The following is a 23,985-nucleotide window of genomic DNA, read 5'->3' as shown; positions in this document are numbered from 1 at the left end:
GAGGACAGCTAAAAGTGATGGACACTGCTGCCACAGGAGACACAAAAATGTCCAATACATCATACAAATTCGGTTCCACACAGGGGTCTGCAACCCACGGCTCTCCAGCCCCTGCTTCATACGAATTTTGGTGCATTACTTTTAGTAGCATTTCCTACGAAATTGTGATGAGACCAGCCTGCACACACACGTACCTCCGGAGTCCAGCCAGCACCAGGAACTGTCCCTGGAGGAGGAAACAGGGTTTATGACCTATACTGCAGCGATTGGGTGACTTTGTTGGTGTGGTCAACAAAAAAGATAATAATCGTTCTTTATATTAAAACTCATCAGCTAATTCCAACTGCCGCTGATGGTGAGATGATCACATTCTTCAGTTTAATATGAAGCATTTTAAATGTGAAGGTTTTCTATTTGTGAGCAGAAAACTGTTTAGTTATTGGATGAAAAACGTTTGACTTTGTATTTGTTTTTTTCCCTGCTTCTATCTCAGTTTGACAAATGACTTGTGACAGATTCCGTCTGTTTGAAAAACTAACATGAGAGAGAGAGAGAGAGAGAGAGAGCGAGAGAGAGAGAGAGAGATTAGCACAGACGAGAATTAGCTTCGATAGAGAAGCTCTGAACACGACACTTTTAGCCCCTTGATAAACTGCGTATTTATTCTTGTTTACTGATCAGTAAATCATCGATCAATATTGAAAAAGAGACCATATGAAAATCCAGTGCATGATGCCACCTCTCTGCAGGCTCACAAAGGAACCCAGAATAAAAGTCTCAACCACCGTCAAGGTGAACTGGTGCCATCCACTGGATCTGCCTCTTCTTCCTCCGCTTCACTAACTAGCAGCTAGGTCTTTAATGACTAAGTTTATTCAAGAAAATGTTGAAATTGTTGAATATGTAGAAAAGTAGAAATCATAGATTCTTATTAAATTACTTTTAATTCCATCAAAACTTTCTGCTTCTTGTTCATTGAAATACAGGAAATTATTGAAAAGTTCAAAGAAGTGTTAACTCCTATAATCTTTGGAATCATTTCTTTAGAGTCTACTCTCCTTTGATGACAGAATTAACTTGTCATGTGTACCCGATGTTGCTGTACTACACTTTACTTACTTGCCAACTGCCGACCATACAAGAAGAAGAGCTTATATTCTCTAGCAAGATGGCAACAGTGAACAAGTTACCAGGAATCCCCCAGGACCATCTGCTCCAAACTCAACGACATTATCCAGGCAATTGTGACGTGGCGACCATTAAGGGGGGGAGTTCCCTTTCTGCAGAGATAAGAATTCTTATTAAGAATCTTCAGATGGACCTTCAGTGTATGGAGGGAAAATACGAACAAGAAAAAGCAGAGAAGGAGATCCTGAAAAAATTAATTCATACCCTTATCGCCAGCTCCCAAAATGTGCCCCGCATTCGAGAGATCATAGAGGGATCACTCTATAAAAAGAAGGCAGAGCTTTTAATGACTGTAGTATCTAAAAAGAAGGCCATTATTAAAGAAAAAACCCAAGCTATTCTGTGTCTCAACAGAAAGATCGCGGAGTTAGAGCATTGCAACAACAAGATGAAGCAGACAGCCTTCTTTCATGCTTCGCCTGCCAAGAGCCATCCAGTTGACTTTGACCAGGAAAAGCTTCTCCTCAAACAAATCCAGGACCTCAAAGAGCAAATCACAATGGAGAGATCTGATAATGATGAAAAGATCTCACAGTATGAACAAAAGATCTCCAAGGAAGAACAGAAGTTATCTGTGTATGAACAGAAGATCTCCGAGGATAAACAAAAGATCTCTGAGTATGAAAAGAAGATCCAGGACCTCAAAGAGCAGCTTCAAATGGAGCTGAGGACGTCTGCGGCTTCTGCGGATAAAATCAAAGACATGGAGATGGAACAACAGAACTCTATTTCTAATATAGAACAATTTATTAATTCTAGCAGATTTAATAACCGGAAGCTAACAGGATTAAAGGAAGTTCATCCATTCAATGAAAACAGGCCACAGAAGATCTTTGGATATGAACAGAAGATCTTGCAGGACAAAGACAATGGATTAAAATTCTCAGACCATAAGCCAAAGGTCTCAAATGATGAACTAGAGGTCTCTGGAGATGAACAAGAGGTCTCCGGAGATGAACCAGAGGTCTCTGGAGATGAACTAGAGGTCTCTGGAGATGAATCCGAGGTCTCTGGAGATGAACAAGAGGTCTCCGGAGATGAACCAGAGGTCTCTGGAGATGAACAAGAGGTCTCCGGAGATGAACCAGAGGTCTCTGGAGATGAATCCGAGGTCTCTGGAGATGAATCCGAGGTCTCTGGAGATGAATCCGAGGTCTCTGGAGATGAACAAGAGGTCTCCGGAGATGAACCAGAGGTCTCTGGAGATGAATCCGAGGTCTCTGGAGATGAACAAGAGGTCTCCGGAGATGAACCAGAGGTCTCTGGAGATGAACAAGAGGTCTCTGGAGATGAACTAGAGGTCTCCGGAGATGAATCCGAGGTCTCCGGAGATGAACCAGAGATCTCCGGAGATGAATCCGAGGTCTCCGGAGATGAATCCGAGGTCTCTGGAGATGAACAAGAGGTCTCCGGAGATGAACCAGAGGTCTCTGGAGATGAACCAGAGGTCTCTGGAGATGAACTAGAGGTCTCCGGAGATGAATCCGAGGTCTCCGGAGATGAACCAGAGATCTCCGGAGATGAATCCGAGGTCTCCGGAGATGAACCAGAGGTCTCAGTTGAGGAACCAGAGGTCACAGTGGATGAAAAACCAAAGACAAAAAAGATCAAAAAAGGGTGGAAAAGATTTCTTCATTTCCTGAAACCGTGGAAGTGGGCGAAAAGAAAAAGAATTTGAGCAAAAGTCGGAAGAAGCCTTTGAGCATCTCCAGCTGCTTCCACCGCCTCTTGGACGACCTTGACCTGTCTTACATGATGCTTGCTGCTCTGGCTTTGTACCCTCATGGTTGATGCACTTATTGTAAATTGCATTGGATTAAACGTCATCTACTGACATATAAAATATAACATGTCATATTATAACATGTAATATGACATAAATGACTGCAAATCCTAATTGTCACTAGATGCTCTGAATGTGCTTCTGTGGATTTTCTCTTTGTGCTCTTACAAATGATTCTTTATTTTTTCAATCAATAAAAAACAAAAAATATATTATGTACATTCCTGTATTGACACTTGTTTGCCACTAACTGAGACAAGTTCTACTTCTTCTTCGTTTGGTTTATTGGAAGATGTTAACCAACGTGAAGGTGAACTAGTGCCATCCACTGGATCTGCCTCTTCTTCCTCCGCTACACTCATGTTGTGCAATAATAGGTAGACTTGATGTTGGCTTATTATTAATAATCATAAATTATGATTGTTAAAATAATAAACCTATTCATAAAATTATAAAATTATTAATTAAAACGATAAAGTTATCAGTTAAGAATAATGACATTATTAATGAAAAGTCAGTACAATCATCAATTAAGAATAAGACAATTTGTAATTATAATTCATAAAAGATGTGGCAATAAAACTGTAAAGATCAGTCTCATTTAGATCTAGTTTAATTAGAAATCTCAATATTTACTATTAATGATTATATAATGAACAGTGAAGGTTATGGAGTTCTTGGCAGTGTAGAGGTTGGCAAAATTCACCTATGCAACATTAATGGAAAAACAGTTGTGAAAAAAAAGCATTTATTATTTTTATTGAAACAGAGTCAAAGGTTTTTGAGATAGAATTCAAAATCTATAAGAAAAGTGAAACATAACTATAACCTTTATTCAGAAGAGAAAGGAGACTTTCAGACCTTAAACTTCTGAAACAACAACCTCTAGTGGCATCTCAGTGTTTGGTTGGCAGTTGTGAGAACTTTAATGTGTTTATGAGATATGATTTGTTCTGAATGTGACTGGATCACACACACATCCTAGATGTAAAACTATGTATTCTTGCCATGTGTTTAAAATCCCAGCAGCATCATAAAGTACCTTGGTTACCAGCTCCACATGAACATGAAGACCAGTATGCATCACACAAACTTGTTTGAACCCAAAAGGAAAACAATCTAAAGCCCCTTATCAAACCTAGATTTATTTCCAATTTAAAATCTTTAAATATATCTCTTTATATATTCTTTAACGCTCAAAACGCAAATTTGCTTTCACAGATGCTAACGACTGAACCGTTCATATAAAACTGTCTTAATTCCCTAATAATAAACCATTCATTCATTCTGATTAAGTTCTGAATTTCATTATTGTCCCTTTGCTAACATGAGAAAATGTTAAGTCTTAAATTAGTCCAAACCTCCACCCATGTTAAAGAAGAGGAAATAAAATTCCTGGACCTGCTCTAAATCTATGGCTTCTTCACTCGGTCCTCATTCCTCTTCCCTTCACAAACATGTCATGGAAATCAGTCAAGCAGTTTAATAGTAATCCTGTAATGTAATAAAGAATCAAACACTCAGACAGGAGCAGGTAGTAATGACTTTGAATGTTTATTTAAAGTTATTCCCACTGCACAACCTCTCCCTGTGTGAAAGCCCAGTCTGAAAGGAGGAGGATACAGGCCACTATAGCGCCACATCAACACTTTTATTAACAAGGCTTCTTGTTTAGCCACAACACCTCCGCCCCACAGCGGTACGGCCCCCTGTGCTGCCCTGTGATGACACACTAGCATGGTGAGGCTAGTTCAGAAACAACCCAGAGGATGAAGAAGGTCCAATGAGATTCGGGTGGGTGACTCCAATTAATGAATAGAAAAAAGGACGCTGTCTTACTAAATATCAAGTTCCACGGGGGGGGGGGGGGGGGAAGGGGCGGAAGATGGTGAGAGACAAAGAGAAAGTATTCAGTAGAAAGAATCCTCTCCTGTCCCTCCACGTGGCTGCCGATCTGCGAGGCGGGCTTTGATGATGTCGCTAACGTTGAAGGTTGAGGCTTGTGAGGAAACCTCAAGATTCACAGCGTGGTCGTCGTCCTTCTCCAATCAATGACGCAGTTCCTCTCTCCTCCTTCCACACAAAAACGGAACGACTGCGACGGAGAAGGAACTTAAATCAATCCACTGAGCTCATGTCATGTCCTCTATTGTTTAATAATTGTGTTTCAATTGGTCATGCAATGCAGCGACAGCACAATGGACAGTGACAGTGTGTTGGAGTGTTACCTGCGGAGGGGACTACAGATCTCCGAGAGGAATGATTTCTTCGTTGATAAAAAACTCGATAGTCTCCTCTTCCCAGTCGTCCACGTTGCTGTCCAGCTCATCGGTGTCCACGCCTAGTGAAGACAACAAATACAAACAGTCAGAGATCTGTTCCTTATTTAAATGAAGGACAGCAGAGGGAAGTGGACGGTGAGGATCTTTGAAGCGAGAGGTCTCACCTCCTCGGAGCTCGAGGCGCAGGCTCTTCTGTTCCAGGTAGGTCTGTACCGCCTTCTCCCTGTATTGATGGTAATCCTCCATCATGGTCTTGCGCTTGTCCACCAGCTCCTACTCACACAGAACAACATATTGTGTTAAAACACTTTGTGTCTGTCACTACAGATTATACTTGTGATAGCTTCATACAGACTCGTATTAGGGCTTGTAAACAAGAAGCTTTTCCAATTTAAAACACTGGAGTTACTGCAGTTTTGCTTCAAAGCTGATTTTTAATCCTCTTCCTGAACGAAATAAGTCTGCCTCTGATGTTTTTTTTTTTTTTTTTTTAATCACATTATCTGTAAACTGCTTTTTACTTTAAACTGACTTAACAAGTACAGAAACATGAAAATCAAGTCAAACCTTGGAAGCCTTGGACTGGCTCAGACGATCCTTCTGCTCAAAGATCTTTGAGTATTTCTTAAGATCCTTCTTGATCGTCTGTAAGAGAGAGAGAGAGAGAGTGTTGACTGTGTGAAGAGCATCCGATCCAGAGCCATCAAGAAAATCCAGAGAACATTGTGGTCGTGAGCCTCAGATCAGCGTTAGAATCAGGAGCTACAGAGCAGCTCTCATACGAGGTGTCAGAAAAGTTAGGTTTGTCATCAGTGGCTCCAGACACTTCCACAAGTGTACATTTACACAGTGTGTATATTACATCATGACAAAAGTGGTACCTTGATGGAATCTGCACTGAGCAGGGTCGGAGGTCGGGCTCTCCACAGCAGCTGACAGAAGCGGTCCTTGTTGTTCTTCTGAAGGAGACGACCCTGGAACGTCCACAGCCAGTACGCATTGTCCACCTAGACACACAAACAGGTCAGTGTGAGATCTTACTAGTTAGTTTGTATTTTACAGTTTAATCATCAACTTTATTGGAACTCTTATTAAAACAAATATATCTAAATTCTACAAATATATACATAGATGCACATACGTTCTGCATTGTTTATTCTGTAGAATATGTTTTCATATCAGCAAACAGAGTGATACTGACACGTCTGTGACAAAGCTCATCTCGGAGGACTTCAGTACCTTGTGGCTCCACCAGGAGACGGAGGTCACAACGTAGCGACCGGTTGGGTCCCACTCCACATCCGAGGCCATGTAGTGCTCCGCTATGTTCATCATGGTGCAGTCTGACGTGTCCACAAAGGTAAGAGCTCCGTTCATACTACACACAAAAGAAAATAACAAAGGTTACACACACAGGCATCTATCAGCACAAACACACAGGTGCAAATATATAAAATCGAGGGTCAGATAAGAGTTAGAATCAGGAGCTGAGCTCTCATACGAGGTGTCAGACAAGTTTAGTTTGTCATCAGTGGCTGCTTGTGTCTCTCACAGACACACACACACACACACACACACACAGACACACACACGTACCTCCGGAGTCCAGCCAGCACCAGGAACTGTCCCTGGGGGCTCCAGAAAATGCTGTTGGCCTGCTGCTTGTCATACATCTCTGTGGAAACAAACAGCACAGTGGCACATTCAGTGGAATGTTTGTACGGAGTCTTTCACTGTGCAACACACAGTGTCAAGAGAACGGTTAACGTGTGCGTCCAATCTACTCACTTATGAGATCGATCTTGCCGTTGTTTTTGACATGATAGAAGGAGACGTTGATCCTAGGAGCCTCTCCGTGGAGGACAGCGAACTTGCTGCCGTTGGGCTCCCACGCAAAAGCTATGATGCCCTCTGGAAAGATGAACACAACCGACGATAGATCAGGCTTCTTCTTCAACGAGAATCGAACACCGAGTTACGTTTTCCTTTGTGCGTTTATGTTCTTACCCTTCATCTCCACCACATCGACCGGAACCTGCTTCTCTCTCATGCGGAAGATTTCAAAGTTGGTGACCACACCCTTAGAGACAAAAAAAATACATTTAGAATAAGTTTTCCACCGATCATCTCCCTCCTGTTTCCCCTCTTCCTGGTTCCTGCTGTTCACCTGTGTTCCTTTAGGAGTCCTGTCCACTTTGACACACAGGTAATCTCCATTTCTCTGCCAGTGCAGTTTGCAGTCGACAACATTGAAAAGGTTGCGGACCCGGATCTCTTGACGGGTGGGCATCTGCATCAGAGTCACTCTGGCTGGGATGTCCTTGTCCTCAGGGACCCAGAATGCTAGGATGTTGTCACCAGGAGACCACGAGAAGTCCCTGTAGACACAAACACACACACACACTTGTTAAAAAATATCCACACTGAATGCTCTCACAACTGAAAACATGCATATTATTAGATGTAAGTCAGAAAATCATTATCAAAGAGTCTTACTTGATCCCGCTAATCTTGAGACTCTTCTTGTCGAGCAAGCCCATAGACTGGAAGGAGCAGAAACTTGGTGTTAAATGCTACCTGCACATTTAGTACACGAATAAAAAGAAACACAAACACAACTAGATATTTTGTTGTAAGTTTACTTACGGGAGCTTCGTAGATGCTCAGCGTGTCTGGCGTCATCCTGGCAAAGAACTTTCCATCATGGCTCCATCTGAAAACAGGTAAATAACATTCAAACATCACGACAGTAACAAGTACAAAAACAGTGAGGTTGAGAAATTCCATTTTAGAAGAAGAGAAGTATAAAATGAACTCACTTGAATATGGGCCAGTGTGCGGAGCTCTCACAGTGGAAGCCTCTCTTCTTCTGTCCGGTCAGGATGTCCCAGATGATGATGGCCTGTGGGTCCTCCTTGGTGTCCATCAGTGGACTGAAGGTCACCACGTACCTGAGGACATCACAACCGCACAGACAGCGTCAGAAAGCTCAGCCAACAAAACCCTTCATTGTTTACATCCTGCCTGCGATTTGACTACACATTAAGAAGCATCTCGTTGTCATAAACCATGGGATGTACAAGACCACATGATGGACAATGGTCAAATCAATCTATCATCATTATTTAGGACATTCTACTGCATTTCCTTCTCAATAAAATGTTAACATGGAAGCTGTGTGCAGCTGAAGACACTAAATCTGTCTTTTCTGCATAAACAAGCTAAAACGCATTTTACAATATCTACATAGATATTAGAAATGGTGACGGGGAGTTTGTCTCTGAATATTTCTTTTTGGATGACAGCAGAATAATAACTAGCCATATTCCATCACTGTAATTTGAGATTTGATTTAAAAAAAGCAGCATTAAGATGTCAAGCAGTGAATCGTCTTTATCATAACTAACAGTTCACGTCACTGTAGAACACTTAACGAGTATATGTGCCCAGTTACAAGCCTTTCATCAGCGGCCAAACAGGAAGGTTGATTACCTCTCACACGGTGAGAAGTCGATGAGGGACACGCCCTGATGGCTGAACCTCTGAATCTGCTTGAACTTCTCGCCGCCCCACAATGCAATGCCACGCTGGTGGAATGTGGCCAGATAGGTGCCTTTGGGAGACCAGCGCACGTACGTCTCTGTCCAGCGCTGGAAGAAGACACACAAACATTATTATTCCAGCCGCTGTTGAACCACGTTTCACACAAATCTACAAGTTGTGCATTTCCCAGGTGTGAAGAACTACTTACCGCTCTCTCTTCAGATACGATCGGCTCCTTGGCATCATTTGCAAAAATGGCGGTCCTCTCTCCGGCTTCGTAGATGACACTGTACTGGTCACGACAGTCTTGATCCTCGATCCAGTGGCGCATGTTACCCTGAACCGACACACAAACACACAAAGTTAATGGAACGTAAAGCTTGTTGGTCATTAAATGGTCATTACACTGTGTCCACTTATTTGGTAAAGAGTCGGATCTGTTAAAGGAAACACTCACGAAATCTTTGAAGGGCTGCTTCTCTGGAGTTTCCCACTCATCGCTGATGTTCATGTACCTGGGAAGATGAAATGGAAAAACGTCATCTTATTGTGGCCTACACGCTTGTTTGCATGTTACTGCCATGTTTAGTCCGACAGTGCACACTCACTTGTCAAAGTCGGTGAAGAGGTTGACCCTGAACGTGTGCTGTTTGTCCAGTTTGTAGCCATCTGCATTCTTCACTGCCTCGAGGGCCTGAGTGGGAGCAGCATACTCCAGGAAGATGTAACTGTGTGTACAAAAGAAGCCATGAGAATCAAATTAATCTTAAAGTCAACATCAAGGAGAGTTCAGATCACACGTGTGAGACGACAGGATCGTACCCTTTGGTCGTGCCCTCGACCACTGGGTAGAACTCATTGGTGATCTTGCCAAACTTGGAGAAGATCTTGTGTATGACGTTCTTGAGCTTCTCCAGACGCTCTGGGCCCACCTCGGGAACATTGTCCACCACCACCACGGAGTCTATGCCGTCAGCCTCCAGGGGCTTGTCCTTCAGGATGTCCTCGAGGAGCTCTATGGAGGGGGAGGAGAGAGGGATCAGGGCGGGCAGCAGCAAGAATAGGTCTTCAACTACATGAGACCACCGACATCCCTTTTAAATACCAATGGTAGGTATCAAGGGGTTAATGGTATCTGTCAATTAAAACCTGTATAGTTTGCGTATTGTTTATCAAATCTCAATTACATGTCTTGTCATGTGGGTGTTAATGGCGACATCATTGCCCAATATCTGATTTCCTTGTTACCTGAGATCGGTATCACCACTGGCAGATGATTCACATCAGTCAGGCTCTAATTGTAATATACTGAGATGTGCGACCCCTAAATTATACAAATAACAACTCTATAGAATGCTTTAGCACAAATAGCTAAGATACAATTAGTGCTGCAATAATTAATTAATTGATTTCCGGAATACTACAAGAATCCAGTGAGTATTTGCTGCTTCTCTCTGGCTTATGATTATGAATGAGATATTTTCTTGCTAGGAGTCACTTTAGCCTTTGTTAATGAATCAACTGCTGTAGATCCAACCAAACCCCTGCACCCCCACAGACCGTCTCTGTGTCTACAGAGGCTGGGTCTGTATCATTCGGTTTATCACTCATTGTACTGATGGATTCACAGACACCCCCGGAGTCAGTGTTGTTTTAAAAAGGCACCGACAGAAGCCTTTTGTGGGGCACTGGAGCCCACAGCTGGTGGACGGTTGGATCGCGTTTTATCTGCCGGGGATCAGGCTCATGGATCAGCCCTTTATCTCCAGTGTGCACCGAGGCGACGGTTACAAGCAGCCGGGTTCGTGTGATCCACAGTTTGAAGCGTCACAATGGAGCCTCTGCTTTTCGTTCACACACGTTCACGATGCTTCCCCGGTAGCTTCCGCCTCCCCGCGGGGCTGGTTAATGATCCAGTGACAGCGACTGGGCCACAGCCTGCAAACGGCGTCAGTGGGCGGCTAATCGTCGGGTAACGTTAGCCAGGAAACCCTTTAAATGAAAAATATTTATTATGCTAACTTCTTTAACCGGAATCCCTGGAGATAAATCGGACAAGCTGACGCGGTAAAAAATCCGTAGCACCGCCGCCTGGGAGCCCGCTGCGGCTAAGTGCTAACTGTTAGCACCAGGCCGTAAAGCCGGCGTGTTTCCTGCCGCAGCTCACCCTCTTCCTCGACGTCATCCACGAAGTCCTCCGGGTCGCTGAAGGAGGGCTCCTCCTCGTCGTACTCGGGGTCGTCCACCATGTCCACCGTGTCTTGCATTTAACAGGCCTGGGAGACGGATGCGCGAGCTTTAAAAACAAAGCTAAGGCGAGGGGAGGCTGGCGGTGTCGGGCCGGTGTGGCACCATGTGCGGCTACGGGGAAAATGGACGATGCGGCGGAAACGTCGCGCCGGATCCGGATCCAAGGGGAAGCGGCGCTGCGCGGAAAAAGCCGAGCTATAAAACACATGGAACCAACAAAGATGGCGCCGCGTGCGTATCTTAGCCTTCTCGGTTTGTTTACAGATCGGCGAACACGGCTGGTGGGGTTTATTTTACGGTGACGCTCATGTTTCACCCGGAAGAAAGAGAGAGACACCCGGGAAACGTCACACTGTTTCCCGCGAGATGCTCGATTAGAGAAACTACAAGGAAAACAAACTACAGCGTGTGCTTTTTATTTTTTAAGCTAGCACGTGCTAAAAACATAGCTTCTTCCTCGTGGGTTGCCTGAGTGTTGGTGTGAAGGGACCGGAGCCATGGACCGGGAGTGTGTGTCGCTGCTGCCCCGGGTGTGTGAGGTGCTGCGGGGCTCAGGGTCCTCTCTGCCCGATGACACCAGCCTGGAGAAGCTGCTGGACTGGTTCACGGGACTGACCGAGGCTGGTCGGTACCCTTCAATAATCCCTACACACAGACAGACACACACACACACACACACACACGTTTTAAATTGTTACTTTCAGGTCCACATTTTAAAAACAGGCATCAGTGGTTGTTAATCATTTCCCACTGGAATATTGAATAAACAGCCTTAAAACAGTTGCAGTTTAAGTTTTTTCTTCTTAATTGATTAATCAGTTTATTGCTTTGATTTGTGAGCTTTATTTAAAACTGTCCCTGAGACGGCTCCTGTAACTTACACATGATGAATGGAGCACATTTCCCAAATAACGTGTTATAAATATGTGTTTAAAGCTCTATTTTTGACGTTAATAGGTGGATCTGTGCAGGAGACGTGTCCATGTCTGCTCGAGTTCATCTCCGCTGTGGTTCTCAAAACCTCCTCAGACCCTGGTGTCATCTGCTTCACCCTCAAGCTCTCTGGTTTAATAGCCTCCACGGAGCACGGCTTCAAAACGCTTCAGGTAGAACTTGTGTTCTTTTACTAAACTACTGTCACTCACTGTTGTAAATCCAGCTAACTCTGGGGATCCCCCCCCCCCCCTCTGTCGCAGGGATCCGTTCTGGACATGGCGTTCAACCCTCAGCACTGGCGGGACGCCGGGCTCTGGGAGGATCCCTGCATACGGATTGGCTGGATCCAGGGCTTGAGGAACATGCTGCAGCATTCGAAGGCTTTCACTTTCTTTGTACAAGCAGGTGAGTCTGGAAACCTTCTCCTCACAACGTGTTAGTTTTGTCTGAACATTTTTACCATTTGAATCTTTTTTTTGTATTCTCCAGATTTCATTGTGCCGCTCCTGCAACTTCAGACGGACTCGAGTCTGTTTGTGGCCTCGGCTGCAAATCAAACGCTCGCCCACACCCTGGTCTTCTTTCAGCCGGGCGGTAACGGCACATTTAAGGATCACGGGAAAGTCGAGAGGACACAAACCTCCATCAGTGACGAGGAGCCCTTCAGCCAGGATTACTCCTCTGTGCTCGGGACAATCTCACAGTTCCTCAAGGAGTCGCTGCTTCCCAAAGAGAACACCGGGCTCCATCAGAGTCAGCAGGTTCTCAAGCTGCTGGCTCTGCTCCTGGCTCGGGCCCGGCAGCCTCTCCGGGACAAGCTGCTCGGGACAGTCGCCGACTCTCTGCAGGAGCTGGTGGCGGCAGGATACAGTCAACTCACCCCCCCTCTCATGGACATCATACTGGCTGCATACAGGTAGAACAGCTCGCCCATATGGTTTGATGGTTTGAAGATATTAGTCGTGGGAACAATGCAACAAAGCATCATATGTTATGATAGACGACATGACAGCTCCACTTAAAGTGAAGTCACAATTTGTTGATTGCCCCCTGGTGGCTGGCTTAAACCACAGTTGGTTCCTAAACACAACATAAAAAGAAATACATATTTCTAACAAGGTTCAGATTTAGGTTTAAGTTCCTCTGTGTTTGTTTTCAGCAGCTCCAGCACTGATGACTGTGTCCCGGACCAGCGTGTCACTCGTCTTCTCTCGTCCATGCTGAACATCACCAAACCCTCGGACCTCATTGGTGCAGCAGCTGCTTTCCTGCGCGGAGGTCGTCATCACCAGTGAGCATCTGTTCACACTCCCACACCAGTACAACTTCCTTTTGAACTGGTTTTAGTGTCATTCTCTGGGTTTCTCTTCCTCAGAGACACCGTCCACACAGCTTGGGCTGTGAGAATACTCCTGCTGCCCCTCCACATTGTCACTGGTCAGACTCTGCTGGGCACAGACACCACAGGTAACACACTGGGAGGAACACATTAGAGAAGGGAACAGGTTAAAAGTCCATGTGACTTATTTATTTTCTGTTCTTGCAGTAGAGGAGCATCGCTTTTCAATTGCCGAGAAGCTGAAGATTAAAACCTCCTGCGTCTCGATGATCTGTGTGTGTCTGACCCACACTCCACCGATCACACTCATGGTGAGAACACAAAGGCGTCTGGTTCTACAGGAGGAGGAGACACAGTATTTATAACGTGTAGCAGCCTAACATCACGTCTCTCTGTTCTGTTCCCCCCCCCCCCTCAGCCTGGGGACTTGCTCCCCTGTCCTCCGGTTTCAATCCTCACGGCGGTTCTGTCCTTGTTGAGGATCGTCAGTGGAGACTCTTCCTCCCTGTCCTCGGGCTGCTCTGAGGTTTTCAGGAACCTGGTTGGATCTGGAAAAGTTCAGAAATGTGCTCTAGAGGTTCTGACGGGTCTCAGCAGCAGCCCAGGTAAAAACTCCTGTTTCACTCACCTTCATAGATTCTGTAATGGACAGCGTCTGAAGGGAGACATTAAAGTCAATAAAAAAAAGATTAAACATATTAATAATAATACATATAATAATTAACAATTAGTCTAAATAAAAATTAGATTATAATTGATATTCTCCTTGTGTGTGTTCCAGGAATGAAAGACAAACAGACTGAGGTCGTCACAGTTCTGATACAATATCTGAACAATCCTGACTCTGACCCCACTGTAAGTGTGTTTGTGTGTCTGCTATTTTTTTTTTTCAAACTTTATTTTGTCATTGATATTCTGCATTAATAAAAAGTAAGGAGTCTCGTCTAAAACCAAGAAAAACTTTTCCAGAGCAGAAGTTCACTACAGGGCTGAGAACTTTCTATACTTTTACTAATTCAGCCCCACAGGTGACACCATGACTCAATGATTGTATTATACTACCTATATTTACCTCCGCTTTAGGGCCTCAGGGATTAGAGTTCGGTCCGTTGACTAGCCTAGAATATTTAAAAATCTATTATTAAGTTATTCCACATTGCTGTGTGTGTGTGTGTGTGTCTAAGGTAATACACAAGTCGTACCAGGCCTTATTGAAGTGGATGAGTGTGTGTGAAGACGTCTCCTCGTTAACAGACAATTTCAAACAAGGTAAAGTTCCCCTGTAGCTTTCTCTCATGTTCTCTTCAAACTGCTCTTTTTGTGGCTGTGTGTTGTGTTGGTTTCATTCTACTGTGTGTATCCGTGTTAGATCTCATCGACGTGGTGAAGAAACGTGTGTGCGACATGCGCTGGGAGGTGAGGGACTCCACGGTGGAGTTTCTGGGGAAACTGGCAGGCGTCCTGAAACAAGGCGAGGAGACGTGTGGCGCTCTGCTGGGCGGCTGCTGGAGCACTCCTCTCCTCAGGGAGGCGCTGCAGGATCCAGAGAGCTACGTGCGGGCCAGTGCCATCTCTGCACTGGCACAGACACTGGAGCCCAGCTGGCACCAGGGGGCAGCGGTCACACAGGGGCAGGTAGGCAGAAGGGATTTCTCTGAAAAACACAAACAGGACACAGTGATGAGCAGCTGTGTTACGCTGAATGCGGCTGATTGTGGCTTTAATCAGTTTTATTATAAAGTGTTACATCATGAGCTTGTGCAACTACTGGGATACGTCTCAAGCTGCAGCTCAGGCCTGGAGCGGGCCGTCCGCTATTCAGCAGGCTCGGTGGTTTGATTCCCAGCCATAGTTTAAATTCTTGGTTTCCCTCTTACTTGAGGGAAACACATCAATGCCATCGCTCGTTCATGAACTCGTATAATCTCAATATATATATATATTTTTAAACATATTCATTGGTTTTATACGGGGAGGGGGGGTAGGAGCATGTTGACCAGCTCTTATTTGTGCACAAGAATCTAAACATATCCAAGCACTAGCTTTGCATAGCCTACTTTTTGTTTATTTCAAAGTTTATATTTAAGTAAACTTTTATTCATTCTATTTAATTTACCTTTTATTTATTGTTTAAAAGTAATCTGTCAGTTTGTGTGCAGTTGACAGGGACTATACAATAATAGGGCACATTTTTATTTATTTTCTCTATTGGTTGCCCGGCAGTCATTAAGTTAAAGTTAATATTTAGGAATTAAAACTTGAAATAAAACTTGGAAAGCTCTAAGTGAATTTGACCTTGTTGTATTTGAAGGTATGTTTCAACTGTTTTCCATGGTACAGCATTTAAAAAAAAAAAAAATAACCAAAAGAAATCACAAGAAATCATAATATTGAATAGTAATATTTACAGAATTGCAATAAATATCGTATCGGGAGCCCCCTGCCGATTCCCTCCCTTACTCGACTCTTTCTGTTTATTTCTCTGCAGACTGACATCGTGACCCGGCTGCTGGAAATTCTCTCTCAGGACACGGAGGCCTTCGCCAGGAGAGCAGTTGTGCAATATTTCATCGCCTGGTTCTCTTCCCGTTCCTCCCACACATCTCCTCTGTCGTCTCCCTCCTCTTCCTCCTCCTCTTCCTCCTCCTCTCTGCGGACGAACTCTGTGAGCTCCGTCCTCTCTCTAGGCAGCGCCGATCTGGACTGGGAGGTCAAAGTTCACACTCTGGAGCTGGCCGAGCTGCTGATGGACGAGGCCTGTTCAGGTCACAGGGGTTACAGGAAGGGCTCCGACACGCCTCCTGCTCTGCGTCACCCATACGCTGTGATTTCTGCTCGGCCTCTCGGAGAGGGGGCGGAGTCAGATTTGGCCGGCGCGCTGAGGAATCTGGTGGAGCAGGGAGTCGTCTGGGCTTTGCTGAGTGGTCTGGTGGACTGCGATAGGCCCGTGGGTCTGAAGGCCTGTCAGCTCCTGATTACACTCAGGGACACTGTCTGTCCTCGGCCGCCACCGGGTGCGTCTCCTGCCACGGCAGCAGCCTCCAAGGTGTCCTGTGAACTGCCGGGATGCGGCTGGGGCCGGGAGATCAGAAAGATACCCGGGATGAAGAGGTTGGATCGGGTCAAAGAGGCAGACGTGGCTCATCGGACTCGTTGTGGTGAGGTGGGGATCGAACGCACAAGCGAGGGCGGTGACAGTGTGTGTGTCAGTGTGTGTGACATCCTGAGCTCTCTGGGTTTGGACGAGAAACTGGACGAACTGAGTCAAAGCAGTGACCACGTCCACAACTCTGCTCTGTCTCTGCTGCAGGACATCCTGACCGCCAGCGCCGCACACACTCAGCAAGATACAGAACCAGGACAGGAAGTTATAGTGGACTGTTACTGACACACATACACACGTACACACACACACACACACAGTGTTGGTTTGTGATCAGTGAGGAACACCACACTCTTAATTCTACATGTGCCTTCATGCTGTTAAGATTCGAGCCTGACAGATATGGATTTGTTTGGGGGACAGATGCTGAACCAGATGTTTGGGGTGTAAAAGATTTCCACTATCGACATATCGAAAAAAATTATGTAATTGAAGTTTAGTATTTTACAGTTTAACCAGAAACTTTTGTATAAATAATGAAAAACACAAAGACGACCAAATGTTTAGACTTCAAATTAAGAAAATAAAGATGATTTTGAATGTAAGATGTGTGATATGTAATATAATGCTGTTACATTTGTCTTTATTCCACCGGCCGACACTTTTACTTGACCCGAAGCCAAAAATAGATATTTCCTTTGCTTCGTTTCATCCATTGCTCGCCGTCGGCTCACCAGGCGGAATCAACCCTTCGTCTCTTCCACTCACTCGCCCTCTGGACATCCACACAGCGCCGGGGGGGTGGGGGGTGTGTGTGGGGGGGGGTGTGACAGCTTGGCACAGTCGCACCTCATCTGCGGTGACCACGCAGCGGAGGCATCACACGAGCAGCTCCTGTGCTGCTGAAGTGGAACAGATGACACGGCTCATTAAGTTGAAACGTGTCCTGTGAAGACACGTCCATCAGGATAGAGAGAGACATATCACATTCATATGTTCAGTTTGGATTTTCCCCCAAACTAATTATAATTTCTTTCGAACCAATTATGACTGTTACACATTAATTGACAATCAAATCCAAACATTAATCTGCTCTGCTGTGATCCGTTCCTCTGTCCTCACAAAGAAAATAATAAAATCTGAATTTAAATCAAAGGAGGAATCAGTAGAAATGAATGATTATATTTGAATTAGATTGGTACATGAAGAAACGCATTTAAATCCACTTGGGTCCACACCTATCAATCCCTTTAAACTTCCTGGTTTCTTTCCCATTCAAATTAATAAACTATTCTCTGAGAAACCAGCACAAATGATTAAAAACATCTCCCAACGTGAAAGAAAGTGAAGAGTTCTCTCTTGACCCACGTGTTGTGATAATCCGACCAGTAGTTTTGAGTGTAATCCTGTGAATATACGACACATAGGCAGATAATTGTATTTAAACATTGTCTACAATTACTGTATCACTAGTTTGAATGAGAAGATTGTTGGTTGGTGCAAAGACGGCTGATGTGAGGCCAATTAAACACAAAAGTACATTTAATATTCTTCAGTGAATATTTATTCTCTTTGATTTAACAATCAGCTGTTTTATTTCACTTCACTCTTTAAATGAATCTGAATCAGCTGCAGCTCAACCTTTTGCAGAGACTTGTGATATTAACCTTAATAAGAGGTTTTAAACACCTCAGGTCATCACACTTCATTCTCAGGGTTATTTCCGTCCCCCCCCCCCCCCTCTTCTCTTCTTTCCTCTTTACCTCCGTCCACTGTCACTTATTTCCCCGGAGGAGACGCTTCATCAGACCCTCAGAGAGGAAAGTGTTGGTGGATGGAGGACAGTCGCCTCCTCCCCGTGTTCACACTCTCATGTCACATGGAAGAACAGAGGGACACACGGGCACTGAAAACTCTCCTCATTAACTAATGAGCCGGACACACACACACACACACACACTGATTATCTCATCCTCTAACGGTGTCATCATTCCACTGAGCTCTCCTCTCTCTCTCTCCCTCTCTCCATTCATGAAGTGAAAGTATTCTTGTGGCCGACTCTGCTTGCTCGGTGCATCATGGAGGCGCTGGCTCTTTTCTCTTTCACAGCATCAGAAGAAGACGAGATCAGTTTCCAGAAAGGAGACATCATCAAGGTATGTGTGTGTGTGTGTGTGTGTGTCTGTCTGTGTGTGTTTGTGTTGAGGTTTTAAAAGGGGACATTGACCAAAGGCTGCATGAGTACAAATATAAGTGTGTGTTTCTCTAGGTGACAGAGATGGAGGATGATTCGTGTTGGTTCACAGCCGAGATTCAGGGGAAACGTGGCTACATCCCTGAAAACTACATTTCCCTCCTTCCTCATCGGTAAAAATGTTTCTTCATATGTTCCACTCCTTATGGTTTCTGTGCTCATCCCATCAAAACTATTGATTGTTGTTCCTTTTAAGTACTGGACCAAAACACTATTGGTGACCCCTTCACCAAAGGTTATGTTTCAGTGTTTAACCCCCACATTTTATATTTTCCCTCTAAGTTTTGAAATCAATTTAAAGCCTTAATTTGTTAAAATAATATATATTTCACAATGAACAATGTGAAAAGATAATTGTGGTTGTTCTTTGGTTGGTTGTAAACCATTTGTGAACCGTTTTATTCACAAATGCCATTGTCGCACATTATATTTTATTCAGTTTTTATTTGTATTATTTTACTCTTTCAACTCTAAAATGCAAATATTTTATACTTTTTATTTTATTTTACCTCTTAATCACTTCCCCTCTTTTATTCTACTCTTTATTTTGCATGAAAATTGTTTTAAACTGTAATTTTTATTCGATTTATTTTAGTTTCTGTCTCTGTGTTGTTTTTAATGTCAGAGCACCTTGAATCTACATCTGTGAATGAATATGGTTTATAAATAAAACTGTATTTAAACATAAGTCTTTAAAAAAGTAATAATTCTGTGACCCTCTTCTTTTTGGGTCCTGATCCTCGAGAACCACTCAGGCTCCTTTCTGACCTGATTTGTGAATCACAAGTTACTCACTGCTCTGTCAGATTTAAATAGTAACATGAATGTTACTGCCATTCTCAAAATGAGGTCATCAGGAGGGTGCAATTTAAATTCTTGTGTGTGTTCCAATAGGTGGTTCGTGGGACGGGTGTCGAGACTTGAGGCCGAGCAGCGTCTGCGCTGGCAGGACCCCGGAGTGTTCCTGGTGAGGGAGAGTGAATCAGCTCCAGGGGAGTTCTCTGTCTCTGTCAGGTCAGTGAACGCACCGCGGGCATCGTCCACATCCAGGATGAGTGAGGGGTTCGAGTCTGCTAGGGTCAAAGTCAAACTTCATTCTACAGCCTGATGCAACCCCCCCCCATCACCATATTGTGGTCTAATAAGCTCCTCAGCTTCACCCAAGTGTGTCTCTCTCACCCCAGAGGTGAACATCTGCCCCCCCGGCTCCAACTTCACAACAACAACACTGTTTATCACCTCGCTGATGGAATAAACTGTGGAACCAGGCGTGTTGTAGGAAACATGCAGGCAGCAGCTTGTTTTCCATCACGCTGAGCACATTAGCAAGTCACAGCAACCACGTGTCTGTGAATGTGTCAGGGTCAGCGGAGGGGAGCGGCAGACTATTTAAATACGTTCCACAAAAAAACACTAAAAATATCACAGCCGTGCCAACACAGTGTGTGTGTGTGTGTGTGTGTGTGTGTGTGTGTGTGTGTGTGTGTGTGTGTGAGAGTGAGAGAGAGGAGGAAGTGTAATGTGGATCATTGAAGTGACGTGGGACACATTTAATGATTGAGGGGAGATTAAAATGTGTTCGATAGAAACTGGGGCATTATGTAATACTACAGTCTTTAATTAAACTCAGGTACATTATGCAACAGACACATGCCACACACACACACACATGCACTTCATGTGCACACATTAACACTAAAACATCTGTCTGCCTGCGAGCGCTGGGACGTAAGAGGTGTAGTTTATTTATGTTTACTTACACATCAGCAGACATCACACAGTCCAGTACAACCACAAGGTGTATTACCTCACAGTGATCAATAGGGGGCGACACTGCTCAGGAGTTTTTTGGTGTTGCAGCAATTTAGATGTTGTTACCTATTCATGCAGTTTGCCCACATGCACCTGCAGCATGCGCTCAGTGAGAGTGTAATTTTCCACCACACAAAACAGTCGTGCTGTTGATTTGCTCCACTGTCCCGCAATTGGCCAATTTCGTTTTTTTAATGGGAGACATTTTGAACGTGTCACAGCAGGAAAAAACACAGATGTTGGAAAATAGAATTGAAGACGGCTGAATATTAAGCTGCTTCAGTTTCAGGGCCCTGGTATATTGATTCTGTTTAATGATACCATTAGTGCTTTTCTGTGCAACTACTGTTATTTACTTTTTAATGATAAAACAGTAAAGTATATTGATTTCTTGTAAACTCATGACATAAACAGTATATTTAAAAAAGAAAAACATGTGATTACCATCTACAATTATTATCTTCCCCAGTAAGTCTGTCTCATGTCTCGGGGCTGTGGGAGGAAACTGGTTTAATCACATGCAGACATGAGGAGAATGTACAGACACAGTCATGTAAAGAGATGGGTTCAAACTCAGGACGTTTTGCTGTGAGGAAACCGCTGTTCCACCCCCAACATATGAACTACACCAGTAATTCACCAAAAGCTCTTTAGGCTGATTCATTTCTCTTTGTCGGAGCGTCACAGGATGTTTGATACTGTTCACCTCCTTTCAGGGTAATAAGGTGATTAATGCGTGAGGGAGGAGACTTGGTCAATAATCCATTACTCATCACACCGGTCAGGAGACAGATCCTGGTGGACACGTTGTATGGGTAAAGTTGTTTAGTCGAGTTTATCATTAGTCCGCCATCATTTAATGATCTTGCTTCTAATGAATCGGTTAATTATTAAGTCTACAAACGGTCCAAAGGTTGTTCCGTCAGTTCACGTTGTTCCAAACTGAAATGTCTCGATAATGTGACGCGGTGGAGAAGGAAACTGCGATCGACCACCGCCGGGATTGTCAAAAGATTTGTACAGACGATCATGGTCCCCAGAGGATGAATCCTATAACCGATCTCTTCAAAACCGGAGATAATGGCGGACAAGACAACTGTGGAAACTTGGCTCAGTCGCTCATGTACCACAGCGCCACCACTGGGTCATGGTTATAATTTATCCAGCTGTTTTTTTCCTGGGAAAATGACGATATGGCGATATTAGCATGCTAAGCTAAGACGGTACCACATAGTTTGTTACTTAGTTTCCTTCTCTGCTTATAGAACATTGATACATTCACATTCATAGCCCGAGAGAAGTTCGTGGTTTGGTGGCTCACGCCGACCGAGGTGTACACCACACGCTGGGGAGATTTCCTCCATAAAAGAAACAGGCCAGGGAATGAAGCAGCTTAAAGGAGCACGCACCCCCGCCTAACCTCCTCCCTTCTCTTCGTCCACCTCAGCTACGGCGACAGGGTGGAACATTTCCGCGTCCTGGAGGGGGGCGGGCAGTACTGCATCTGGGACGAGACGTTCGGCTCCCTGAACCGTTTGGTGGATTTCTACAGAACTCACAGCATCGCCGTGGAGAAACTCATCTGCCTCATAGACCGTCCCTCGTCCCCTCGCCAGTTGTCCAACCCTTCTTACAACCCCTACCCCAACCCGTATAACAGCAGCTCTCAGGAATCCCTCCCCTCGGCCCGTCTCTACTCGCAGCCCGAGAGAGAAGCGGCTCCGGTGGTATGACAAATCTTTAAGTTATCCCTATAAACACTTTCCACTGCTGTCGCACACACAAACCTGTTTGTCTGATGTCATCGCTCTGCTCCGTCTTTGTCTAGAAACCGTGTGTGGCTCACGCCCTCTGTGACCACACCCCCCGTCAAACCGGGCACCTCCACTTCCTGCGTGGCGACGTCATCGACCTGCTGGAGTGCTCCGGCTCGGCGACCTGGACGGGACGCTGCCGAGGCCGAGTCGGCGTCTTCCCACCGCAATACGTCCAGTTGTTGTACCACTGACCCCGAGCCGGACACCCTCGGCCCAGTGGCGGCCATCGCTGACACATATCTAACTCATGAGACAATGAATTTGAACTAGAGCTGAAACAATTAGTCAAATAATCAATTGGCTTTCATAAGCTGTGTGCAAACATGTGGTAAATGGTTTATCACTCACTATAATGTTGTTGTAATTGTTTGTTTGTGTATTTGCCAGCAGCTATGGCTCGTTCCATTGACACCCAGGAGCTACGATTACTGACTGGCTGCATATACAACTACATTGTAGTGGTATAAATCTTGTATTAAATCAGAGGTCTTCAACGTTTTTCAGGCCAAGGACCCCAAACTGATGGAGAGATGGAGCAGGGACCCCTACTATATATATTGCATAAAATTGTGTTTTATATTAAACTGGGCCTAGTGCCATGTATAAACATAGCTACCCTGTTATTGTGCATTCAATACTAAGCTATTGAAATAATACACAGGTTCATATATTCATGTTTTTATTTTAAACATGCATGGTATAGGAGCTAGTGTTCATTGCTGACTGAACGCTGACGTCTTCTGCCTCCATTTATCCATTCGCTACAATATGTTGAATTCATGTTAATGTCTATTTAAAGACATTTAAATTTATGGTGAAAAAATCGGTTTAAAACAAAAAAATGGTTTAATCAACCAAAAATGTTGCGTCCCCTCTACAGTACCTCCGCGGACCCCCTAGGGGTCGCGGACCCCCTGTTGAAGACCTCTGTATTAAATGCTTCTTTAGTGCTTATAAATGCTCAATATAGGGATTTTAAAGTGTTACCTCCCTGGAGGCTTTGTCACGCCGCAGCTCAGACTGTTTATGAAGATGAACAACACGTCTCCACTTCCTCCCACCATCCAGAACTCAAGATAACCTATCTCAGATTTCAGAAGGCCAGAGTCGGAGCAGCTGTGATTGGTGAATAGAGCCATTGTAGCGAGGTCCCGTCACAAAACACTATTCACAGGGCAGTAAATGGCAGCAGCTAGCAAGAGGCACTTTTCTATTTGCCTGATAAAGGGCTGTTTACTGCCCCTGACACATTGCTATCAGGATCAAACACTATTCCTTATTTTAAAGAGTCATCTGAAGTTCAACAATCAGTTTACACGATGGTGGGTTTTTAACTTGGCTAACTTTGCACAGCAGTTTATCCTCAGACAGAAGAAGTTTAATGAAAGTCAACGGTGCAACAACAGCCTCCTCAGTTGTGATCAGGCTGCTGCTGGTCAACAGGGGGAAGTTACTTTGCTGCTGTGGCCTCTTCACCCCATTCACCAGCAGCAGGTGATCACAGTGAATTCTCCATGTTTCAAACTCTGTTATGTGTCACGTTAAGGATCACTGCTTTAGATCTAAAACCAGGTATTTAGAGTGTATTTATAGTTTTAATCACTAAAGTCAATTATCTTAAAAATGACTGTTGAGGTCATGAAGTGAATCTTAGCCTCTTGTGTCCTGGGACCTGATT

General features: G+C 44.5%; 3 protein-coding genes and 2 non-coding genes across 8 annotated transcripts; 2 read left to right on the top strand and 3 right to left on the bottom strand.

Annotated features, from left to right (window-relative positions):
- Positions 1–4,502: 4,502 nt before the first annotated feature.
- eif3ba (eukaryotic translation initiation factor 3, subunit Ba) lies at positions 4,503–11,172 on the bottom strand. The gene is made up of 19 exons (XM_053417792.1): positions 10,964–11,172; positions 9,619–9,811; positions 9,405–9,524; positions 9,254–9,311; positions 9,005–9,133; positions 8,746–8,903; positions 8,073–8,204; positions 7,900–7,966; positions 7,750–7,796; positions 7,421–7,631; positions 7,261–7,333; positions 7,042–7,164; positions 6,850–6,928; positions 6,493–6,631; positions 6,135–6,260; positions 5,821–5,898; positions 5,418–5,526; positions 5,200–5,312; positions 4,503–5,066 (listed from the first exon to the last, which is right to left on the bottom strand). Exons 1-18 carry the CDS (start codon positions 11,061–11,063, stop codon positions 5,212–5,214), a joined length of 2,043 nt encoding a protein of 680 aa, XP_053273767.1. The 5' UTR covers positions 11,064–11,172; the 3' UTR covers positions 4,503–5,066; positions 5,200–5,211.
- Positions 5,987–6,071, bottom strand: LOC128437577 (small nucleolar RNA SNORD60). The gene has a single exon (XR_008338231.1). It is a non-coding gene; the product is annotated as a small nucleolar RNA SNORD60 (small nucleolar RNA).
- On the bottom strand, positions 6,712–6,790 carry LOC128437582 (small nucleolar RNA SNORD60). Its single transcript, XR_008338236.1, has one exon. It is a non-coding gene; the product is annotated as a small nucleolar RNA SNORD60 (small nucleolar RNA).
- Positions 11,173–11,268: 96 nt separating the features above from the next.
- Positions 11,269–17,029, top strand: brat1 (BRCA1-associated ATM activator 1). Of its 3 annotated transcripts, none has more exons than XM_053417791.1 (12): positions 11,269–11,670; positions 12,004–12,152; positions 12,243–12,387; positions 12,472–12,898; positions 13,145–13,273; positions 13,358–13,449; positions 13,529–13,632; positions 13,740–13,926; positions 14,103–14,176; positions 14,506–14,590; positions 14,691–14,956; positions 15,810–17,029. In XM_053417791.1, the coding sequence occupies exons 1-12, from the start codon at positions 11,544–11,546 to the stop codon at positions 16,707–16,709; spliced, it is 2,685 nt and encodes an 894-aa protein (XP_053273766.1). In that variant the 5' UTR covers positions 11,269–11,543; the 3' UTR covers positions 16,710–17,029. The 3 variants fall into 3 exon arrangements, with proteins under 3 accessions (XP_053273766.1, XP_053273765.1, XP_053273764.1); XM_053417790.1 differs by having other exon boundaries at positions 13,142–13,273; positions 13,532–13,632; XM_053417789.1 differs by having other exon boundaries at positions 13,142–13,273.
- Positions 17,030–18,453: 1,424 nt separating this feature from the next.
- On the top strand, positions 18,454–22,498 carry LOC128433497 (GRB2-related adapter protein). Of its 2 annotated transcripts, none has more exons than XM_053417788.1 (5): positions 18,454–18,580; positions 18,694–18,791; positions 19,573–19,692; positions 21,938–22,102; positions 22,318–22,498. In XM_053417788.1, the coding sequence occupies exons 1-5, from the start codon at positions 18,503–18,505 to the stop codon at positions 22,496–22,498; spliced, it is 642 nt and encodes a 213-aa protein (XP_053273763.1). In that variant the 5' UTR covers positions 18,454–18,502. The 2 variants fall into 2 exon arrangements, with proteins under 2 accessions (XP_053273763.1, XP_053273762.1); XM_053417787.1 differs by having other exon boundaries at positions 21,938–22,217; positions 22,319–22,498.
- The last annotated feature ends 1,487 nt before the right edge of the window (positions 22,499–23,985 follow it).

This window comes from Pleuronectes platessa, chromosome 3 (genome assembly GCF_947347685.1).
Source record: "Pleuronectes platessa chromosome 3, fPlePla1.1, whole genome shotgun sequence".
Taxonomy (NCBI): Eukaryota; Metazoa; Chordata; class Actinopteri; order Pleuronectiformes; family Pleuronectidae; genus Pleuronectes; species Pleuronectes platessa.
The sequence above is the reverse complement of the archived record's forward strand: the minus strand, read 5'-3'. Positions and strand labels throughout refer to the sequence as shown.